Genomic DNA, 19,314 nt, shown 5'->3' with positions numbered 1-19,314 from the left:
GAGGGATTCAAATTTCTGGGGCATTGGAACCAGTTCTGAGGGAGGTGGGACAGGTATAAATAGGACGGTCTGCACCTGGGCTGGACTGAAACCAATGTCCTAGGGGAGCATTTGCTACTGCTGTTCAGGAGGCTTTAAACTAATGTGGCAGGGGGGTGGGAACAAGTGCAGAGAGACAGAAGGGTGTAAAATGAGAGTAGAAGCAAAAAGTAGTAAGGTAAAAAGTAAAAGTGGCAGACAGGCAAATCCAGGGCAAAAAGCAAAAAGAGCCACTTTTCAACATAATTGTGTAAGGGCTAAGAGTGTTGTAAAAACAAGCCTGAAGGCTTTGTGTGTCAATGCGAGGAGCATTCATAACAAGGTGGATGAATTGAATGTGCAGGTAGTTATTAATGAATATGATATAGTTGGGATCACAGAGACATGGCTCCAGGGTGACCAAGGATGGGAGCTCAACATCCAGGGATATTCAATATTCAGGAGGGATAGACAGGAAAGAAAAGGAGGTGGGGTGGCATTGCTGGTTAGAGAGGAGATTAGCGCAATAGAAAGGAAGGACATTAGCCTGGAGGATGTAGAATCGATATGGGTAGAGCTGCATAACACTAAGGGACAGAAAATGCTGGTGGGAGATGTGTACAGGCCACCTAACAGTAGTAGTGAGGTTGGGGATGGCATTAAACAGGAAATTAGAAATGCGTGCAATAAAGGAACAGTAGTTATAATGGGTGACTTCAATCTATATATAGATTGGGTGAACCAAATTGGTAAGGGTGCTGAGGAAGAGGATTTCTTGGAATGTATGCAGGATGATTTTCTGAACCAACATGTCGAGGAACCAACTAGAGAGCAGGCCATTCTAGATTGGGTATTGAGCAATGAGGAAGGGTTAGTTAGCGATCTTGTCATGCGAGGCCCCTTGGGTAAGAGTGACCATAATATGGTGGAATTCTTCATTAAGATGGAGAATGACAGAGTTAATTCAGAAGCAAAGGTTCTGAACTTAAAGAAGGGTAACTTTGAAGGTATGAGACGTGAATTAGCTAAGATAGACTGGCAAATGATACTTAAAGGGTTGACGTTGGATATGCAATGGCAAGCATTTAAAGCGCATGGATGAACTACAACAATTGTTCATCCCAGTTTGGCAAAAGAATAAACCAGGGAAGGTAGTGCACCCGTGGCTGACAAGGGAAATTAGGGATAGTATCAAGTCTAAAGAAGAAACATATAAATTAGCAAAAAAAAAGCGGCACACCTGAGGACTGGGAGAAATTCAGAGACCAGCAGAGGAGGACAAAGGGCTTAATTAGGAAAGGGAAAAAAGATTATGAGAGAAAGCTGGCAGGGAACATAAAAACTGACTGTAAAAGCTTTTATAGATATGTGAAAAGAAAAAGATTGGTCAAGACAAATGTAGGTCCTTTACAGTCAGAAACAGGTGAATTGATCATAGGGAACAAAAACATGGCAGACCAATTGAATAACTACTTTGCTTCTGTCTTCACTAAGGAGGACATAAATAATCTTCCGGAAATAGGAAGGGACCAAGGGTCTAGTGAGATGGAGGAACTGAGGGAAATACATGTTAGTAGGGAAGTGGTGTTAGTTAAATTGAAGGGATTAAAGACAGATAAATCCCCAGGGCCAGATGTTCTGCATCCCAGAGTGCTTAAGGAAGTAGCCCAAGAAATAGTGGATACATTAGTGATAATTTTTCAAAACTCTTTAGATTCTGGAGGTGAAATCATCGGACAAAGTCAGCATGGATTTGTGAAAGGAAAATCATGTCTGACAAATCTTATAGAATTTTTTGAAGATGTGTATTATAGACCACCTAATGGGGAGCGAGAATTGGAGGAGCAAATTTGTAAGGAGCTAGCAGATATTTGTAGTAAGCACAGGGTTCTGATTGTGTGAGATTTTAATTTTCCACACATAGTCTGGGAAGCCCTTTCTGTAAAAGGGCTGGATGGTTTGGAGTTTGTAAAATGTGTGCAGGATAGTTTTTTGCAGCAATACATAGAGGTACCGACTCAAGAAGGGGCAGTGTTGGATCTCCTGTTAGGGAATGAGATAGGTCAGGTGATGGATGTATGGGTTGGGGAATACTTCAGGTCCAGTGATCACAATGCCATTAGTTTCAATATAATTATGGAGAAGGATAGGACTGGACCCAGGGTTGAGATTTTTGATTGGAGAAAGGCTAACTGAGGAGATGCGAAAGGATTTAAAAAGAGTGGATTGGGACAATTTGTTTTATGTGAAGGATGTAATAGAGAAATGGAGGTCATTTAAAGGTGAAATTTTGAGGGTACAGAATCTTTAAGTTCCTGTTAGGTTGAAAGGAAAGGTTAAAAGTTTGAGAGAGCCATGGTTTTCAAGGGATATTGGAAACTTGGTCCAGAAAAAGAGAGATATCTACAATAAATATAGGCAGATGGAGTAAATGAGGTGCTCGAGGAATATAAAGAATGTAAAAAGAATCTTAAGAAAGAAATTAGAAAAGCTAAAAGAAGATATGAGGTTGCTTTGGCAAGTAAGGTGAAAATAAATCCAAAGGGTTTCTACAGTTATATTAATAGCAAAAGGATAATGAGGGATCAAATTGGTCCCTTAGAGTATCAGGATGGACAGCTATGTGTGGAGCTGAAAGAGATGGGGGAGATTTTGAACAATTTCTTTTCTTCGGTATTCACTAAGGAGAAGGACGTTGAATTGTGTAAGGTAAGGGAAACAAGTCAGGAAGTTATGGAAACTATGACGATTAAAGAGGAGGAAGTACTGGCACTTTTAAGGACTATAAAAGTGGATAAATCTCCGGATCCTGACAGGATATTCCCTAGGACCTTGAGGGAAGTTAGTGCAGAAGTAGCAGCGGCTCTGACAGAAATATTTCGAATGTCATTAGAAATGGGGATGGTGCCGGAGGATTGGCATATTGCTCATGTGGTTCCATTGTTTAAAAAGGGTTCTAAGAGTAAACCTAGCAATTATAGGCCTGTCAGTTTGATGTCAGTGGTGGGTAAATTAATGGAAAGTATTCTTAGAGATGGTATATATAATTATCTGGATAGACAGGGTCTGATTAGGAATAGTTAGCATAGATTTGTGCGTGGAAGGTCATGTTTGACAAATCTTATTGAACTTTTTGAAGAGGTTACGAGGAAAGTTGACAAAGGTAAAGTAGTGGATGTTGTCTATATGGACTTCAGTAAGGCCTTTGACAAGGTTCTGCATGGAAGGTTAGTTAGGAAGGTTCAATCGTTAAGTATTAATATTGAAGTAGTAAAATGGATTCAACAGTGGCTAGATGGGAGAATCCAGAGAGTAGTGGTGGATAACTGTCAGGCTGGAGGCCGGTGACTAGTGGTGTGCCTCAGGGATCTGTACTGGGTCCAATGTTGTTTGTCATATACATTAATGATTTAGATGATGGGGTGGTAAATTGGATTAGTAAGTATGCAGATGATACTAAGGTAGGTGATGTTGTGGATAATGAAATAGGTTTTCAAAGCTTGCAGAGAAATTTAGGCCAGTTAGAAGAGTGGGCTGAATGATGGCAGATGGAGTTTATTGCTGATAAGTGTGAGGTGCTACATTTTGGTAGGAATAATCCAAGTAGGACATACATTGTAAATGGTAGGGCATTGAAGAATGCAGTAGAACAGAGTGATCTAGGAATAATGGTGCACAGTTCCCTGAAGGTGGAATCTCATGTGGATAGGGTGGTGAAGAAAGCTTTTGGTATGCTGCCCTTTATAAATCAGAGCATTGAGTATTGGAGTTGGGATGTAACATTAAAATTGTACAAGGCATTGGTAAGGCCGAATTTGGAGTATTGTGTACAGTTCTGGTCACTGAATTATAGGAAAAGATATCAACAAAATAGAGAGAGTACGGAGAAGATTTACTAGAATGTTACCTTGGCTTCAGCACCTAAGTTACAGGGAAAGGTTGAAGAAGTTAGGTCTTTATTCTTTGGAGCGTAGAAGGTTGAGGGGGGACTTGATAGAGGTATTTAAAATAATGTGGGGGATAGATCGAGTTGACGTGGATAGGCTTTTTCCATTGAGAGTAGGGGAGATTCAAACAAGAGGACATGATTTGAGAGTTAGGGGGCAAAAGTTTAAGGGTAACACGAGGGGGAATTTCTTTACTCAGAGAGTGGTAGCTGTGTGGAATGAACTTCCAGAAGTGGTAGTGGCAGGTTCGGTATTGTCATTTAAAGTAAAATTGGATTGGAATACGGACAGGAAAGGAATGGAGGGTTATGGGCTGAGTGCGGGCCATTGGGACTAGGTGAGAGTAAGCGTCGGCATGGACTAGAAGGGCCAAGATGGCCTGTTTCCGTGCTGTAATTGTTGTATGGTTATATGGTTGATCTTGGTTCTATCATTCCTGAGCTTCTGCACCAGAAACTCTCCAAAGCTAACATACCAGGTCCCATCAGCAGGTGGATAAGTAACTTCCTCTCTGACAGGAGGCAGTGTGTGAGACTAGGCAAGCACATCTCCACATCCTGCTCAGTCAGGGCAGTGTGCGCCACAGGGGTGTGTTCTCTCCCCTCTCCTATTTTCTCCATACCAATGATTGTGTTTCCAGTGACTCATCAGATAAACCGATAGTTTGCGGATGACCATTGGACCAATCACCAGAGGTGACGAATCCAAGTATGACTAGGAAGTAAGCAAGCTGGTGTCCTGGTGCAACCACAACAACTTTGGGTTGAATGCTCTCAAAATTGTGGAGGTGCATATCGACTTAAGGAGAAATGTATCTCCTCCTCATCCACTCAACATCAACACCGTTTCAACATGCAGGCTCCTGGGCATGTTTATTACACAGGAGAACCGTATCACCTTCATTAACACAAAGGCTCAGCAGAGGATGCACTTCTTGTGGCATTTGGTAAAATTCCATCTTTCCCAGAACATCATGGTTCAATTCTACACTGCCATCATAGAGAGCTTCCGCACATCAGCCATTACTGTCTGGTTTAGTGCTGCGTTTTCTCACATTATTTGAAAATTACAGCAAAAAGTCAGGTCAACGGAAAAGTTCATTGGCTGCAGTCTACGATCACTGTAGGTCTTGTATGTGCCCAGGACAAAGAAGCTGGTAGGAAAATCATTGCTGACGCCACTCACCCAGCAGTCTTTTTTTTAGAAGTTCCCTTTTGGAAAGTGTTACAGGGCTATTAAAACAAGAACCTCACACTATCTTAAAAGTTCCATCCCCAGGTGGTTAATCTGTTCAACCATTCTAGTTATCCCTACAGCCTCTCTATCTATTACCTAAGTCACTGCATTCCACGGTAAACACTACGAACAACGTTTTATAAAAATGGATCTAGTGCTTTCCTGGCATATATGATGAATGAACTTTTCCTGAGCTTCCAGTTGGATACAAAGGTCGATTTTAACCGATATTTCGATGACAGACTCTGCCATCTTCATTAGGGATGATGCCTGTGCGTGTCTAGTCCAGGGTGATATTTATACCCTTGTAGTCTGTTCCTCCTGATTGGTTAGTCATCATCCAATCACTTTCTGCTGTCCTACCTTGTTCACAATCACATTCCAGTTCTTACTTGGAGCAAGACCTTCTTCTTTGTTGAAATGATTTTCCTTGACTTTTATTTCAATGGCTTCCTTCACCATGCAGTCCTAAAGCCATTGGCATGGCACAATAGGTTTATGCTGTCGAGATCAATCTTGTGGCCATTGCAAATGAAGAAATACAAAGACTAACAAACAACTAATGAGCAAAATTCAAACTGCAAATACAAAAGAACAAATGATGATAATGATAATAATAATAAAAAATAAATAAATAGATAGATAGATAATACTGAGAACATGAGTTGTAGAGTCCTTAAAGGTGAATGCATAGATTGTAGAATCGGTTCATTGTTGAAGTGACTGAAGTTGTCCACACTGGGTCAGTAGCATGATGTTGGAAGGGTAATTACTGTCCCTGAACTTGGTTGTGTGGGTTCTGATGGCAGCAGCAACAAGAGAGCATGGCATGGATCTCGGGGGTCCTTGATAATGGATGCTGCTGTCTTGTGGCAGTTCTCCTTGTAGATGTGCTTAATGGTGGGGAGAGCTTTTCCTGTGATGGACTGGGCTGTATCCACTACTTTTTGTGGGCTTTTCCATTCCTTAACATTGATGTTTCCATACCACGCCATGATCCATACCAGGACGCTCTGCACTGTGCACCTATTGAACTTTGTTATCGTTTTAGCTGCCATGCCAAATCTGTACGAACTTATAAGAAAATAGAGGTGCTGCTATGCCTTCTTTGTAATAGTACTTACATGCTAGTCCCAGGACAGATCCTCTGAAATGATAACCCCAAGGAATTTAAAGTTACTGACCCTCTCCATCTCTGGGACCTTTATGAACACTAGCTCAAGTGGCCCAAATATGCTGCTTTAAATTGGTAAATGGATTGGTTACTGTTAACTAATTAACTTATAATGAGAATAGGTTATAGGGAAATGTGGGGAAATGCGATTAGGATTCCTCTGAGGACGAGTTAATATTTGATGGGACAAATGACCTCCTTCAACATTTTAAGAGAATGTGAATTATGTGAACAGATGTAAAAACTGCTTCCCTTAAACAATTATGCCCATAATTGTGCAGCTGACGATCAACGTTGGGTGCACCTCAGGGGTGTGTGCTTAGCCCACTGCTCTACTCTCTCTTTACTAGAACTAGAACTAGGGGACATTACCTCAAGATTCAGGGGAGAAGATTTAGGATGGAGATGAGGAGAAACTGTTTTTCCCAGAGAGTGTTGTATCTGTGGAATTCTCTGCCCAGGGAAGCAGTTGAGGCTTCTTCACTAAATATATTTAAGAAACAGTTAGATAGGTTTTTTCATTGTAAGGGAATTAAGGGTTATGGGGAAAAGGCAGGAAAAGGATGGAGTTGAGTTTACGGACAGATCAGCCATGATCTTATTGAACAATGGGGCAGGCTCGATGGGCCAGATGGCCTATTCCTGCTCCTATTTCTTATGTTCTTATACCCATGACTGTGTGGCTAGGCATAGCTCAAATACCATCTATAAATTTGCTGATGAGACAACCATTGTTGGTAGAATCCCAGATGGAGACAAAAGGGCGTACAGGAGCGAGATATGCCAACTAGTGGAGTGGTTTCACAGCAACATCCTTGCATTCAACGTCAGTAAGATGAAAGAGCTGATTGTGGACTTGAGGAAGTGTAAGACGAAGGAACACATACCAATCTGAATAGAGGGATCAGAATTAGAGAGAGTGAGCAGTTTCAAGTTCCTGGGTGTCAAGATCTCTGAGGATCTAACCTGGTCCCAACATATTGATGTAATTATAAAGAAGGCAAGACAGTGACTATACTTCATTAGGAGTTTGAAAAGATTTGGTATGTCAACAAATACACTCAAAAGCATCTATAGATGTACTGTGAAGAGTATTCTGACAGGCTGCATTGCTGTCTGGTATGGGGGAGTGGGGGAAGGCTACTTCACAAGACTGAGAGAAGCTGCAGTGGATTGTAAATTTAGTCGGCTCCATCTTGGGTATGAGCCTACAAAGTACCCAGGACATCTTCAAGGAGCGGTGTCTCAAAAAGGCAGCGTCCATTATTAAGGGCTTCCAGCTCTCAGGGCATGTCCTTTTCTCACTGTTATCATCAGGTAGGAGGTACAGAAGCCTGAAATCACACACTCAGCGATTCACGAACAGCTTCTTACCCTCTGCCAGCTGATTCCTAAGTGGACATTGAACCCATGAACACTACCTCACTTTCTTAATATATATTTCTGTTTTATTGCATGAGTTTTAATCTATTCAATATATGTACAGCTGGCCCAACTTATCCACAAGGGATTGGTTCCGGGACCCCTCGCGAATACCAAAATCCACGGATGCTCAAGTCCCTTATTTAACCTGTCTCAGTGCGGTGGATATTAGGACCCAGCAGCAGAGATCTGAATCCGCAGTGTTTCTGTTCATGAAAATAATCACGATAACGATTAAGATAAAGTGGAAATAATAAAGCGATCGGAAAGAGGTGAAAAGCCATCGGTCATTGGAAAAGTGTTAGGCTTCGTCGGTCATTGATCGGAACAGTTTTAAAAGATAAAGTGAGAAAGGCTGTGACCCGATGAAAGCTACAATTATTACTAAGCAACACAGTGGTTTAATTATTGGTTTTGGGGATTTGGGTTTTTGATACTCCACATTAACCTGGCACGGTGGAGAGCACACTCCATAGCGGTTTGTCACTGGATCGAACTCGGGAACTTCTGTTCCCAAGCCCGGTGCTGAAACATATGTTCTCAAGTGTTTTATATGCACAGAAAGGTAAAATATATACTATATACGAATGCAAACGTTTGACTAACTGACGCTAAATAATAACGGATGTACCTGTTCCCACTTACTTAGTAATAGAACTTAAGATTTTTTTCAATCCCGACCCACGATAATCCACGCACATCCTCCCGTATACTTTAAATAATCTCTAGATTACTTATAATAGCTAATACAATGTAAATGCTATGTAAAATAGTTGTTATACTGCATTGTTTAGGGAATAATGACAAGAAAAAAAGTCTGTACATGCTTGAACAACAAGTGCTGGAACTGAGTTTTTGCGATTCACGGTTGGCTGAATTCGCAGATAAGGAGGGCCGACTATACTGCAATCGATTTATTTATTTATTTATTTATCTATCTATCTATCTATCTATCTATCTATTTATCTATTTATTTATTTATTTATTTACTTATTTATTTATTTATTTTTCTTATTATTTTATTATTATGTACTGTATTGAACTGCTGCTGCTAAGTTAACAAATTTCATGACACATGCCGGTGATAATAAACCTGATTCGCATTCTGAAAATTTTCCACTGATCTGATTCTTATTTGATTGGGTGTCTTCCCTGCAGGTGTTTGAAGGTCTGAAGGCATTCCGAGGGGTGGACAACAAGATTCGGCTATTCCGACCCATGATGAACATGGACCGGATGCTGAAATCAGCCATTAGGGCTACTCTTCCTGTGAGTACTATGAAATGGGTGTGTTGCTATTTACCTCTACCAGATGATTCTTTCAGATTGTCACAACTCGTAATAATTCTGTGGAATTTCTCTGGTTCCGTAATGCCTGTTCCAGAGATTGAGCAAATTTACTGATTGGTACAAGTTGGTCCATCACAGAGTTATAGACCAATGCAGCAGGATTACAGGCCATTCAGCCCGATCAGCCCATGTTGACATTGGTGCCCACCCAACTAGTCCCAGCTTGTAACATTTGGCCCATATCTTACCCAGCCACACTTGTGCAATTACCAATCTGAGTGCATCTTAAATGATACTATTGTACCTGCCTCAACTACTTCCTCTGGCAGCTCATTCCATACTCAGCACCTGCCTCTCAGATCCCTTTGAAATCCCCTCTAACCCTAAGTCTACTCCCCTACTCTGGGGAAAGACTGTTAACATCCATCTTATCTGTGTCTCTGATAATTATAAACATTTCTATAAGGTTGCCTTTCATCCTCCGATGTTCCAAGGAATAAACACCTATCCCTGACAACTCTCAAGTCCTGGCAACATCCCTATAAGTCCTTTCTGAACTTTCCAGTTTAACCATATTTTTCTTATATCAGGGTTACCAAGGCTGTACATAACAGTCCGAGTGGGGTTTCATCAATGTCTGTTTAACTGCAACGTAACATCCCGATGCCCGTACTCAATGACGAAGGCTAACATTCTAACATCCCGACCCCCGTACTCAATGACGAAGGCTAATATTCTAACGTCCCGACCCCCCCACCGTACTCAATGATGAAGGCTAACATTCTAACATCACGACCCCCGTACTCAATGAAGAAGGCTAACATTCTAACGTCCCGACCCCCGTACTCAATGACGAAGGCTAACATTCTAACGTCCCGACCCCCCCCCCACGTACTCAATGATGAAGGCTAACATTCTAACATCACGACCCCCGTACTCAATGAAGAAGGCTAACATTCTAACGTCCCGACCCCCGTACTCAATGACGAAGGCTAACATTCTAACGTCACGACCCCCGTACTCAATGACGAAGGCTAACATTCTAACGTCCCGACCCCCACCCCGTACTCAATGACGAAGGCTAACATTCTAACGTCCCGACCCCCGTACTCAATGATGAAGGCTAACATTCTAACGTCCCGACCCCCGTACTCAATGATGAAGGCTAACATTCTAACGTCCCAACCCCCGTACTCAATGACGAAGGCTAACATTCTAACGTCCCAACCCCCGTACTCAATGACGAAGGCTAACATTCTAACGTCCCGACCCCCCCCCCCCCCCCCCCCCCCGTACTCAATGACGAAGGCTAACATTCTAACGTCCCGACCCCCCCCCCCCCCCCCCCGTACTCAATGCTCAATGATGAAGGCTAACATTCTAACGTCACGACCCCAGTACTCAATGATGAAGGCTAACATTCTATCGTCCCGACCCCCGTACTCAATGACGAAGGCAAACATTCTATCGTCCCGACCCCCGTACTCAATGACGAAGGCAAACATTCTAACGTCCCGACCCCCGTACTCAATGACGAAGGCAAACATTCTAACGTCCCGACCCCCGTACTCAATGATGAAGGCTAACATTCTAACGTCCCGACCCCCGTACTCAATGACGAAGGCAAACATTCTAACGTCCCGACCCCCGTACTCAATGATGAAGGCAAACATTCTAACGTCCCGACCCCCCCCCCCCCCCGTACTCAATGGTGAAGGCTAACATTCTAACGTCCCGACCCCCGTACTCAATGACGAAGGCTAACATTCTAACGTCCCGACCCCCGTACTCAATGACGAAGGCTAACATTCTTAAGTCCCGACCCCCGTACTCAATGATGAAGGCTAACATTCTAACGTCCCGACCCCCGTACTCAATAATGGCTAACATTCTAACGTCCCGACCCCCGTACTCAATGATGAAGGCTAACATTCTAAAGTCCCGACCCCCGTACTCAATGATGAAGGCTAACATTCTAACGTCCCGACCCCCGTACTCAATGATGAAGGCTAACATTCTAAAGTCCCGACCCCCGTACTCAATGATGAAGGCTAACATTCTAACGTCCCGACCCCCGTACTCAATGATGAAGGCTAACATTCTAAAGTCCCGACCCCCGTACTCAATGATGAAGGCTAACATTCTAACGTCCCGACCCCCGTACTCAATGATGAAGGCTAACATTCTAAAGTCCCGACCCCCGTACTCAATGATGAAGGCTAACATTCTAACGTCCCGACCCCCGTACTCAATGACGAAGGCTAACATTCTAAAGTCCCGACCCCCGTACTCAATGACGAAGGCTAACATTCTAACGTCCCGACCCCCGTACTCAATGATGAAGGCTAACATTCAAACGTCCCGACCCCCGTACTCAATGATGAAGGCTAATATTCTAACGTCCCGACCCCCCCCCCGTACTCAATGATGAAGGCTAACATTCAAACATCCCGACCCCCCTACTCAATGATGAAGGCTAACATTCTAACGTCCCGACCCCCGTACTCAATGAAGAAGGCTAATATTCTAACGTCCCGACCCCCGTACTCAATGATGAAGGCTAACATTCTAACGTCCCGACCCCCGTACTCAATGATGAAGGCTAACATTCTAACGTCCCGACCCCCGTACTCAATGAAGAAGGCTAATATTCTAACATCCCGACCCCCGTACTCAATGATGAAGGCTAACATTCTAAAGTCCCGACCCCTGTACTCAATGACGAAGGCTAACATTCTAACGTCCCGACCCCCGTACTCAATGACGAAGGCTAACATTCTAACGTCCCGACCCCCGTACTCAATGATGAAGGCTAACATTCAAACGTCCCGACCCCCGTACTCAATGATGAAGGCTAACATTCTAACGTCCCGACCCCCCCCCCCGTACTCAATGATGAAGGCTAACATTCAAACATCCCGACCCCCCTACTCAATGATGAAGGCTAACATTCTAACGTCCCGACCCCCCCCCCCCGTACTCAATGAAGAAGGCTAACATTCTAAAGTCCCGACCCCCGTACTCAATGATGAAGGCTAACATTCTAATGTCCCGACCCCCCCCCCCCGTACTCAATGAAGAAGGCTAACATTCTAACGTCCCGACGCCCGTACTCAATGATGAAGGCTAACATTCTAATGTCCCGACCCCCGTACTCAATGATGAAGGCTAACATTCTAACGTCCCGACCCCCGTACTCAATGAAGAAGGCTAATATTCTAACATCCCGACCCCCGTACTCAATGATGAAGGCTAACATTCTAACATCCCGACCCCCGTACTCAATGATGAAGGCTAACATTCTAACATCCCGACCCCCGTACTCAATGATGAAGGCTAACATTCTAACGTCCCGACCCCCGTACTCAATGAAGAAGGCTAATATTCTAACATCCCGACCCCCGTATTCAATGATGAAGGCTAACATTCTAACGTCCCGACCCCCGTACTCAATGAAGAAGGCTAATATTCTAACGTCCCGACCCCCGTACTCAATGATGAAGGCTAACATTCTAACGTCCCGACCCCCGTACTCAATGATGAAGGCTAATATTCTAACGTCCCGACCCCCGTACTCAATGAAGAAGGCTAATATTCTAACATCCCGACCCCCGTACTCAATGATGAAGGCTAACATTCTAACATCCCGACCCCCGTACTCAATGATGAAGGCTAACATTCTAACGTCCCGACCCCCGTACTCAATGAAGAAGGCTAACATTCTAACGTCCCGACCCCCCCCCCGTACTCAATGATGAAGGCTAACATTCTAACGTCCCGACCCCCCTACTCAATGATGAAGGCTAACATTCTAACGTCCCGACCCCCCCCCCCGTACTCAATGATGAAGGCTAACATTCTAACGTCCCGACCCCCGTACTCAATGACGAAGGCTAACATTCTAACGTCCCGACCCCCCTACTCAATGATGAAGGCTAACATTCTAACGTCCCGACCCCCCCCCCCGTACTCAATGATGAAGGCTAACATTCTAACGTCCCGACCCCCCTACTCAATGATGAAGGCTAACATTCTAACGTCCCGACCCCCCCCCCCCCGTACTCAATGATGAAGGCTAACATTCTAACGTCCCGATCCCCCCCCCCATACTCAATGATGAAGGCTAACATTCTAACGTCCCGACCCCCCCCCATACTCAATGATGAAGGCTTACATTCTAACGTCCCGACCCCCCCCCCATACTCAATGATGAAGGCTAACATTCTAACGTCCCGACCCCCCCCCCCGTACTCAGTGATGAAGGCTAACATTCTAACGTCCCGACCCCCCCCCCCCGTACTCAGTGATGAAGGCTAACATTCTAACGTCCCGACCCCCGTACTCAATGACGAAGGCTAACATTCTAACGTCCCGACCCCCGTACTCAATGATGAAGGCTAACATTCAAACGTCCCGACCCCCCTACTCAATGATGAAGGCTAACATTCTAACGTCCCGACCCCCCCCCCGTACTCAATGATGAAGGCTAATATTCTAACGTCCCGACCCCCCTACTCAATGATGAAGGCTAACATTCTAACGTCCCGACCCCCCCGCCCGTACTCAATGATGAAGGCTAACATTCTAACGTCCCGACCCCCCTACTCAATGATGAAGGCTAACATTCTAACGTCCCGACCTCCCCCCCCCCCGTACTCAATGATGAAGGCTAACATTCTAACGTCCCGACCCCCGTACTCAATGACGAAGGCTAACATTCTAACGTCCCGACCCCCCTACTCAATGATGAAGGCTAACATTCTAACGTCCCGACCCCCCCCCCCCGTACTCAATGATGAAGGCTAACATTCTAACGTCCCGACCCCCCTACTCAATGATGAAGGCTAACATTCTAACGTCCCGACCCCCCCCCCCCGTACTCAATGATGAAGGCTAACATTCTAACGTCCCGATCCCCCCCCCCCGTACTCAATGATGAAGGCTAACATTCTAACGTCCCGACCCCCCCCCCCCATACTCAATGATGAAGGCTAACATTCTAACGTCCCGACCCCCCCCCCCCATACTCAATGATGAAGGCTAACATTCTAACGTCCCGACCCCCCCCCCGTACTCAGTGATGAAGGCTAACATTCTAACGTCCCGACCCCCCCCCCCCGTACTCAGTGATGAAGGCTAACATTCTAACGTCCCGACCCCCGTACTCAATGATGAAGGCTAACATTCAAACGTCCCGACCCCCGTACTCAATGATGAAGGCTAACATTCTAACGTCCCGACCCCCCCCCCCCGTACTCAATGATGAAGGCTAACATTCAAACATCCCGACCCCCCTACTCAATGATGAAGGCTAACATTCTAATGTCCCGACCCCCCCCCCCCCCCGTACTCAATGATGAAGGCTAACATTCTAACGTCCCGACCCCCGTACTCAATGACGAAGGCTAACATTCTAACGTCCCGACCCCCCTACTCAATGATGAAGGCTAACATTCTAACGTCCCGACCCCCCCCCATACTCAATGATGAAGGCTAACATTCTAACGTCCCGACCCCCCCCCCCCCGTACTCAGTGATGAAGGCTAACATTCTAACGTCCCGACCCCCCCCCCCCCCCCCCCCGTACTCAATGACGAAGGCTAACATTCTAACGTCACGACCCCCGTACTCAATGATGAAGGCTAACATGCTGAATGGCTTCACCACCCAGTGATGCCGCTTTCAAAGAGCTCCTCAGTCTAGCTGTTTCATTTCACTCCCTAATGCCCTACCATTCATAGTGTAAGTCCCACACGAGTTTTACTTCCCAAAATGCATCACTTCACACTTGCCTCGTATTGAAATCCATTTGCCACCTCTTAGCCCACGATGTTGTGCTGAACTAAAGCTATTGACACCTAATACCTTTTGCCTGCACACGGTCCATGCCCCCACATACTTTGCATGTTCAGGCACCTATCTCAGAGCTTCTTAAATGCTCCTCACATTTGCTTTCTCTACAACCCTGGCAGTGCATTCCAGGCACCCCACCACTCTCTATGTTAAAAAGCTTGCCCTGCAACAAATCCTTGGAACCTAATCCCTCTCATCTTAAATATGCCCTGTAACATTAGATGTTTTGACCATGGGAAGAATATTCTGGCTGTCTGCTCTATCTATGCCTCTCCGAATTTTACAATCACTATCAGATCTCCATAAGACCATAAGTAAAAGGAGCAAAATTAGGCCATTTTGTCCATCGACTCTGTTCCGCTGTTCCACCATTGCTGATTTATTATCCCTCTCAACCCTATTCTACTGCCTTCTCCCCATAATCCTTGACACCCATACTAATCAAGAACACATCAATCTCTGCTTTAAATATACCCAATGACCTGGCCTCCACAGCTGTCTGTGGCAATGAATTCCACAGATTTACCACTCTCTGGCTAAAGAAATTCCTCCTCACATCTTTTCTAAATAGACGTCCCTCTATTTTGAGGCTGTGCCCTCTAGTTCCAGACTGCCCACTATAAGGAATATCCACTCTATCTAGGCCTTTCAATATTTGATAGATTTCAATAAGATCCATCTTCATTCTTTTAAACTCCAGCGAGTACAAGATCAGAGCCATCAAGTGCACTTCATACATTAACCCTTTTGTACCTGAGATCATTCTTGTGAATCTCCTCTGGACCCTTTCCAATGCCACCACACTTTTTCTTGGATAAGGGATCCAACACTGCTCACAATACTCCAAATACAGTGTGACTACAGAGAATGCTTTATAACACTTCAGCAATAGATCCTTGCTTTTGTATTCTAGTCCTCTCAGAATTATTGCTACCATTGCATTTGCCTTCCTTACCACCGACTCAACCTGCAGGTTAATCTCTAGGGAATCCAATAGGAGGACTCCCAAGTCCCTTTACACCTCTGATTCTTGAATTTTCTCCCCATTTAAAAATACTCCATGCCTTTATTCCTAGTGCTGAAGTCCACAACGATCCACTTTCGTACACTGTATTCCATCTGCCAATCCTGTGCCCTTCCCCCAATCTGCCTAACTCCTTCTGCAGACACCCTGCTTCCTTAACACTAGCTGTCCCTCCACCTACCTGTGTATCGTCTGCAAACTTGGCCACAAAGCAATCAATTCTGAGATCCGAATCATTGAAACATAGTCTAAGAAGCGGTTCGCAGCACCATCTCCTGTGGAATAGCACTAGTCACTGGCAGCCAACCAGAAAGGACCCTCTTTATTCACATTCTTTGCCTCTTGCCATTCAGCCAGCCTTCTATCCACGCTTATATCTTTCCTGTAGTACCATGGGCTCTTACCTCATTTAGCAGCCTCACGTGCAGAACCTTGTCAAAGGCCTTCTATGTAAAAAGTCCCCACAGAGCCTTCGCCACTCCAGAGCAAACAACACAACTTTGGCCAATCTTTCCAATCAGCTCATATCCTCTAATCCAGGTGGCATCCCGGCAAAAATTCATTCTGCCTGCATTCTCAGTGCCTCTCCCAGATTCTACAACTGATGTACACACCAGAGCATTTTATAGTGGTCAGTTAATCTACCAACCTGCTCACCTTTGAGATGTGGACAGAAACCAGAGCACCCAGAAGGAAGCCCATGGACAAGGAGAATATTACACGCCAGCAATAAAACACTTGCGGGAGGATCTCAAAAGGGGGAGTGGCTAAATTCTCTGTTGGTGCTAGAAAATGTGGCAACACTTGCAGACTACCTTGTGCGTGTTGGTTGTTAGGGTAAACAACACCTTTCACTGTGTGCTTTGATAAATAAATCTGAATCTGAAGCATCTGTGGGAGGAAGAGGTCTGTTGCGGTTTTAAGCCGGTACCCTGCATGAAGACTCAGATGCAGTCCCACAGACGCTGACTGACCACTGAGCACCTTTGCTAGATTGTCTGTTCCTCCAGATTCCAGCATCTACAGCCGCTCACGCCTCCACACAGAGCACCAGAGGTTGGGATTGAAGCCAGGTCTCTGGTGCCGAGGCAGCAGCTCCACCAGCTGTGCCACCATGCTGCCCATTAAGAAAAGCTCAGTTTGCATGCTTTTGTTATACATCCTTTGATACTGTCGCTTGATCCTCGCTTTTTCTGATGATTCCCCAACTTCCACATTCAGAAGCACTATTTTTGACTCATCAATTAAATTTGAAGAAACTTGGGGACCGTTCATTCGACACTTTCATATGAATTAATTTGGCCTCTTCCAGACCTTCTCTCTGTTTATTCTTGTTCTGGTATGGAGTACCGGAGTTTTTGACACCATCATATACATATAAACTGTTATTATTGCCCATGTTAGTTTAGTTTAGTTTAGTTTTTATTTTTTTTTAATATATATTTTTTTCTTGTATTTTTAATTTTTTTTTCTTTTGATGATTATTCTTACTCTTTTTCATGTATAATTATTATAGGTTTGATTGATTAATGTACTTTTTTTTGTTGATATTTTAATAGGATATTGTTATCTTATTATTAATTCAACTTTAAGTCTAGTGCACTTATAACCTATTCATTATTATGTTATGTTTTTTTATATATATGAAATTCAATAAAAAGATTGAAAAAGAAAGAAAAACTTCCACATTCTTTCTGAAGGAAGTCCCAGACATCAGCCCTATGTGATACATACGATTTCACTCCTATGAGACCTGCTATTAACTTGAGGTTCTGTTCACGATTCACCAGCAAAGGAAATAATTTTCTCTATTCTATCATCTTGTCTTGTTATTTTGTGCACCTGGATTATCTTGACCTCCACACTTGAGCCATGAGTTTAGAAGTTACAACACAGAAATTGCCAGCTTGTCTAAAGTGCAAATTCCTGAATGCTCCCTTTATGAGCATGAAAGGGCAAGAGATTCTGAAATCATGGGTCATTATTTGGAAGACTCATTTATCAAGTGTACTCCTGCAGTTTATAAGAGCCTCATTCAGAGCACTCTTTCTTTGAAGCAGTCTTTAGCAAGATTGCCTCTGCTTCTGTAAATGATGTTTATGAGTGTTGGTATTTTCTGCAGCAGTTTATTTGGCTCTTTTGCTGTTCACCTTGTTTACGCAGGGCATAGTTGTGAATGAGCAAATCTCTCTTTCCCTAGACTTTTGATCAGACTGAGCTGTTGGAATGCATCAAAAAGTTGTTGCAGCTGGAGAAAGAATGGGTACCCTACTTCAAGGGTGGAAGTCTCTATATTCGCCCAGTTTTTATCGGGACCGAGGTGAGAATTTCTGGTCTTGCATTTGTGTGTGTTGAGGAAGGGTGGGATAGTGAACCTGATGTTTGTCCAGCTTTGCTGCTGATTTGCCTTCTGATTCTATCTAAAGGAGTCCATTGGCATGAAGCTGTCGACGAAAGCGTTGCTCTACGTGATCATGTGTCCGGTTGGCTCGTACTTCAGCATAGATACGTCAAACACTGTGTCCCTGTGGGCGAACCCCAAGTATGTTCGAGCCTGGAAAGGAGGGACGGGTGACTGCAAATTCGGCGGGTGCGTAAGACAACCCAAGACAATTCAGAACATAAGGTCTGCTTTGACCCAGTGACTTTCATGTGCCAGGCCCCATGCTGTGGTGTGGAAGTCATGGGAGCCTAATGGGCACATTGCAAACTCCCATCATGGCAATGAAGGATTGGCCTCTGCTTGGGAATGATCATTGACTGGAAACATGTCCTCATGGGTCCTTCATAGGGAAAGCAGATGGAGTGAGATCTTGGTTTAATGTGGATATCATATTGGACAGTGCTGTTGAGACCAAACTGGAAGGTACAGCGTTCAGGTGTACAGCCCATCTGAGCAACTCGTATTATTTGGCTGCGTTTGTACTTTCTGCTTTGTGACATACTTTTTCAGGAAATAGGCCAGGTTGAATTCTCCTAGGGTCTTGAAGTGCTTAGTTGCCACTCATCGAGAGAGCGGAAATGGGCAGTGTTTAGAAGGGAAGCAGTATCTTTGGGCTGGATGCATCTAGTGTTGTAAAGATTAAATCATTCAGACTGGCTTTCTTCTCTGAAGCCCTTTGATGTAGGTTAGGCATTGATGTAACAATTTTAAAATTTGATATTTGAAACTTAAAAGAACTGCAGATGCTGGAAGCCAGAAATGGAAACAAAGTACTCAGAAGGTCAGGCAGCATCTATGGATTGTGAAACGAAGTCAGTCTGAACTGTGGTGCTCTCTCTGTGGATGCTGCCTGGCCTGCTGAGTGCTTTAGGTACTTTGCTTTAGGGTAGGTAGTGGCAAACTATTG

The 19,314-nt window shown here is 44.3% G+C and overlaps 1 protein-coding gene across 7 annotated transcripts in view; it reads left to right on the top strand.

Moving 5' to 3' along the window:
* The window catches only part of LOC132403894 (branched-chain-amino-acid aminotransferase, cytosolic-like), a 227,456-nt gene that overhangs the window by 163,823 nt on the left and 44,319 nt on the right, over window positions 1–19,314 (top strand). For all 7 annotated transcript variants that reach the window (XM_059987696.1, XM_059987699.1, XM_059987703.1 and 4 more), the window contains 3 exons: window positions 8,956–9,066; window positions 18,165–18,284; window positions 18,391–18,554. In XM_059987696.1, coding sequence (XP_059843679.1) covers window positions 8,956–9,066; window positions 18,165–18,284; window positions 18,391–18,554 — 395 coding nt within the window. The remainder of the gene's footprint in view (window positions 1–8,955; window positions 9,067–18,164; window positions 18,285–18,390; window positions 18,555–19,314) is intronic.

The sequence above is a fragment of the Hypanus sabinus genome, chromosome 13, assembly GCF_030144855.1.
Source record: "Hypanus sabinus isolate sHypSab1 chromosome 13, sHypSab1.hap1, whole genome shotgun sequence".
Lineage (NCBI taxonomy): Eukaryota > Metazoa > Chordata > Chondrichthyes > Myliobatiformes > Dasyatidae > Hypanus > Hypanus sabinus.
The sequence above is the reverse complement of the archived record's forward strand: the minus strand, read 5'-3'. Positions and strand labels throughout refer to the sequence as shown.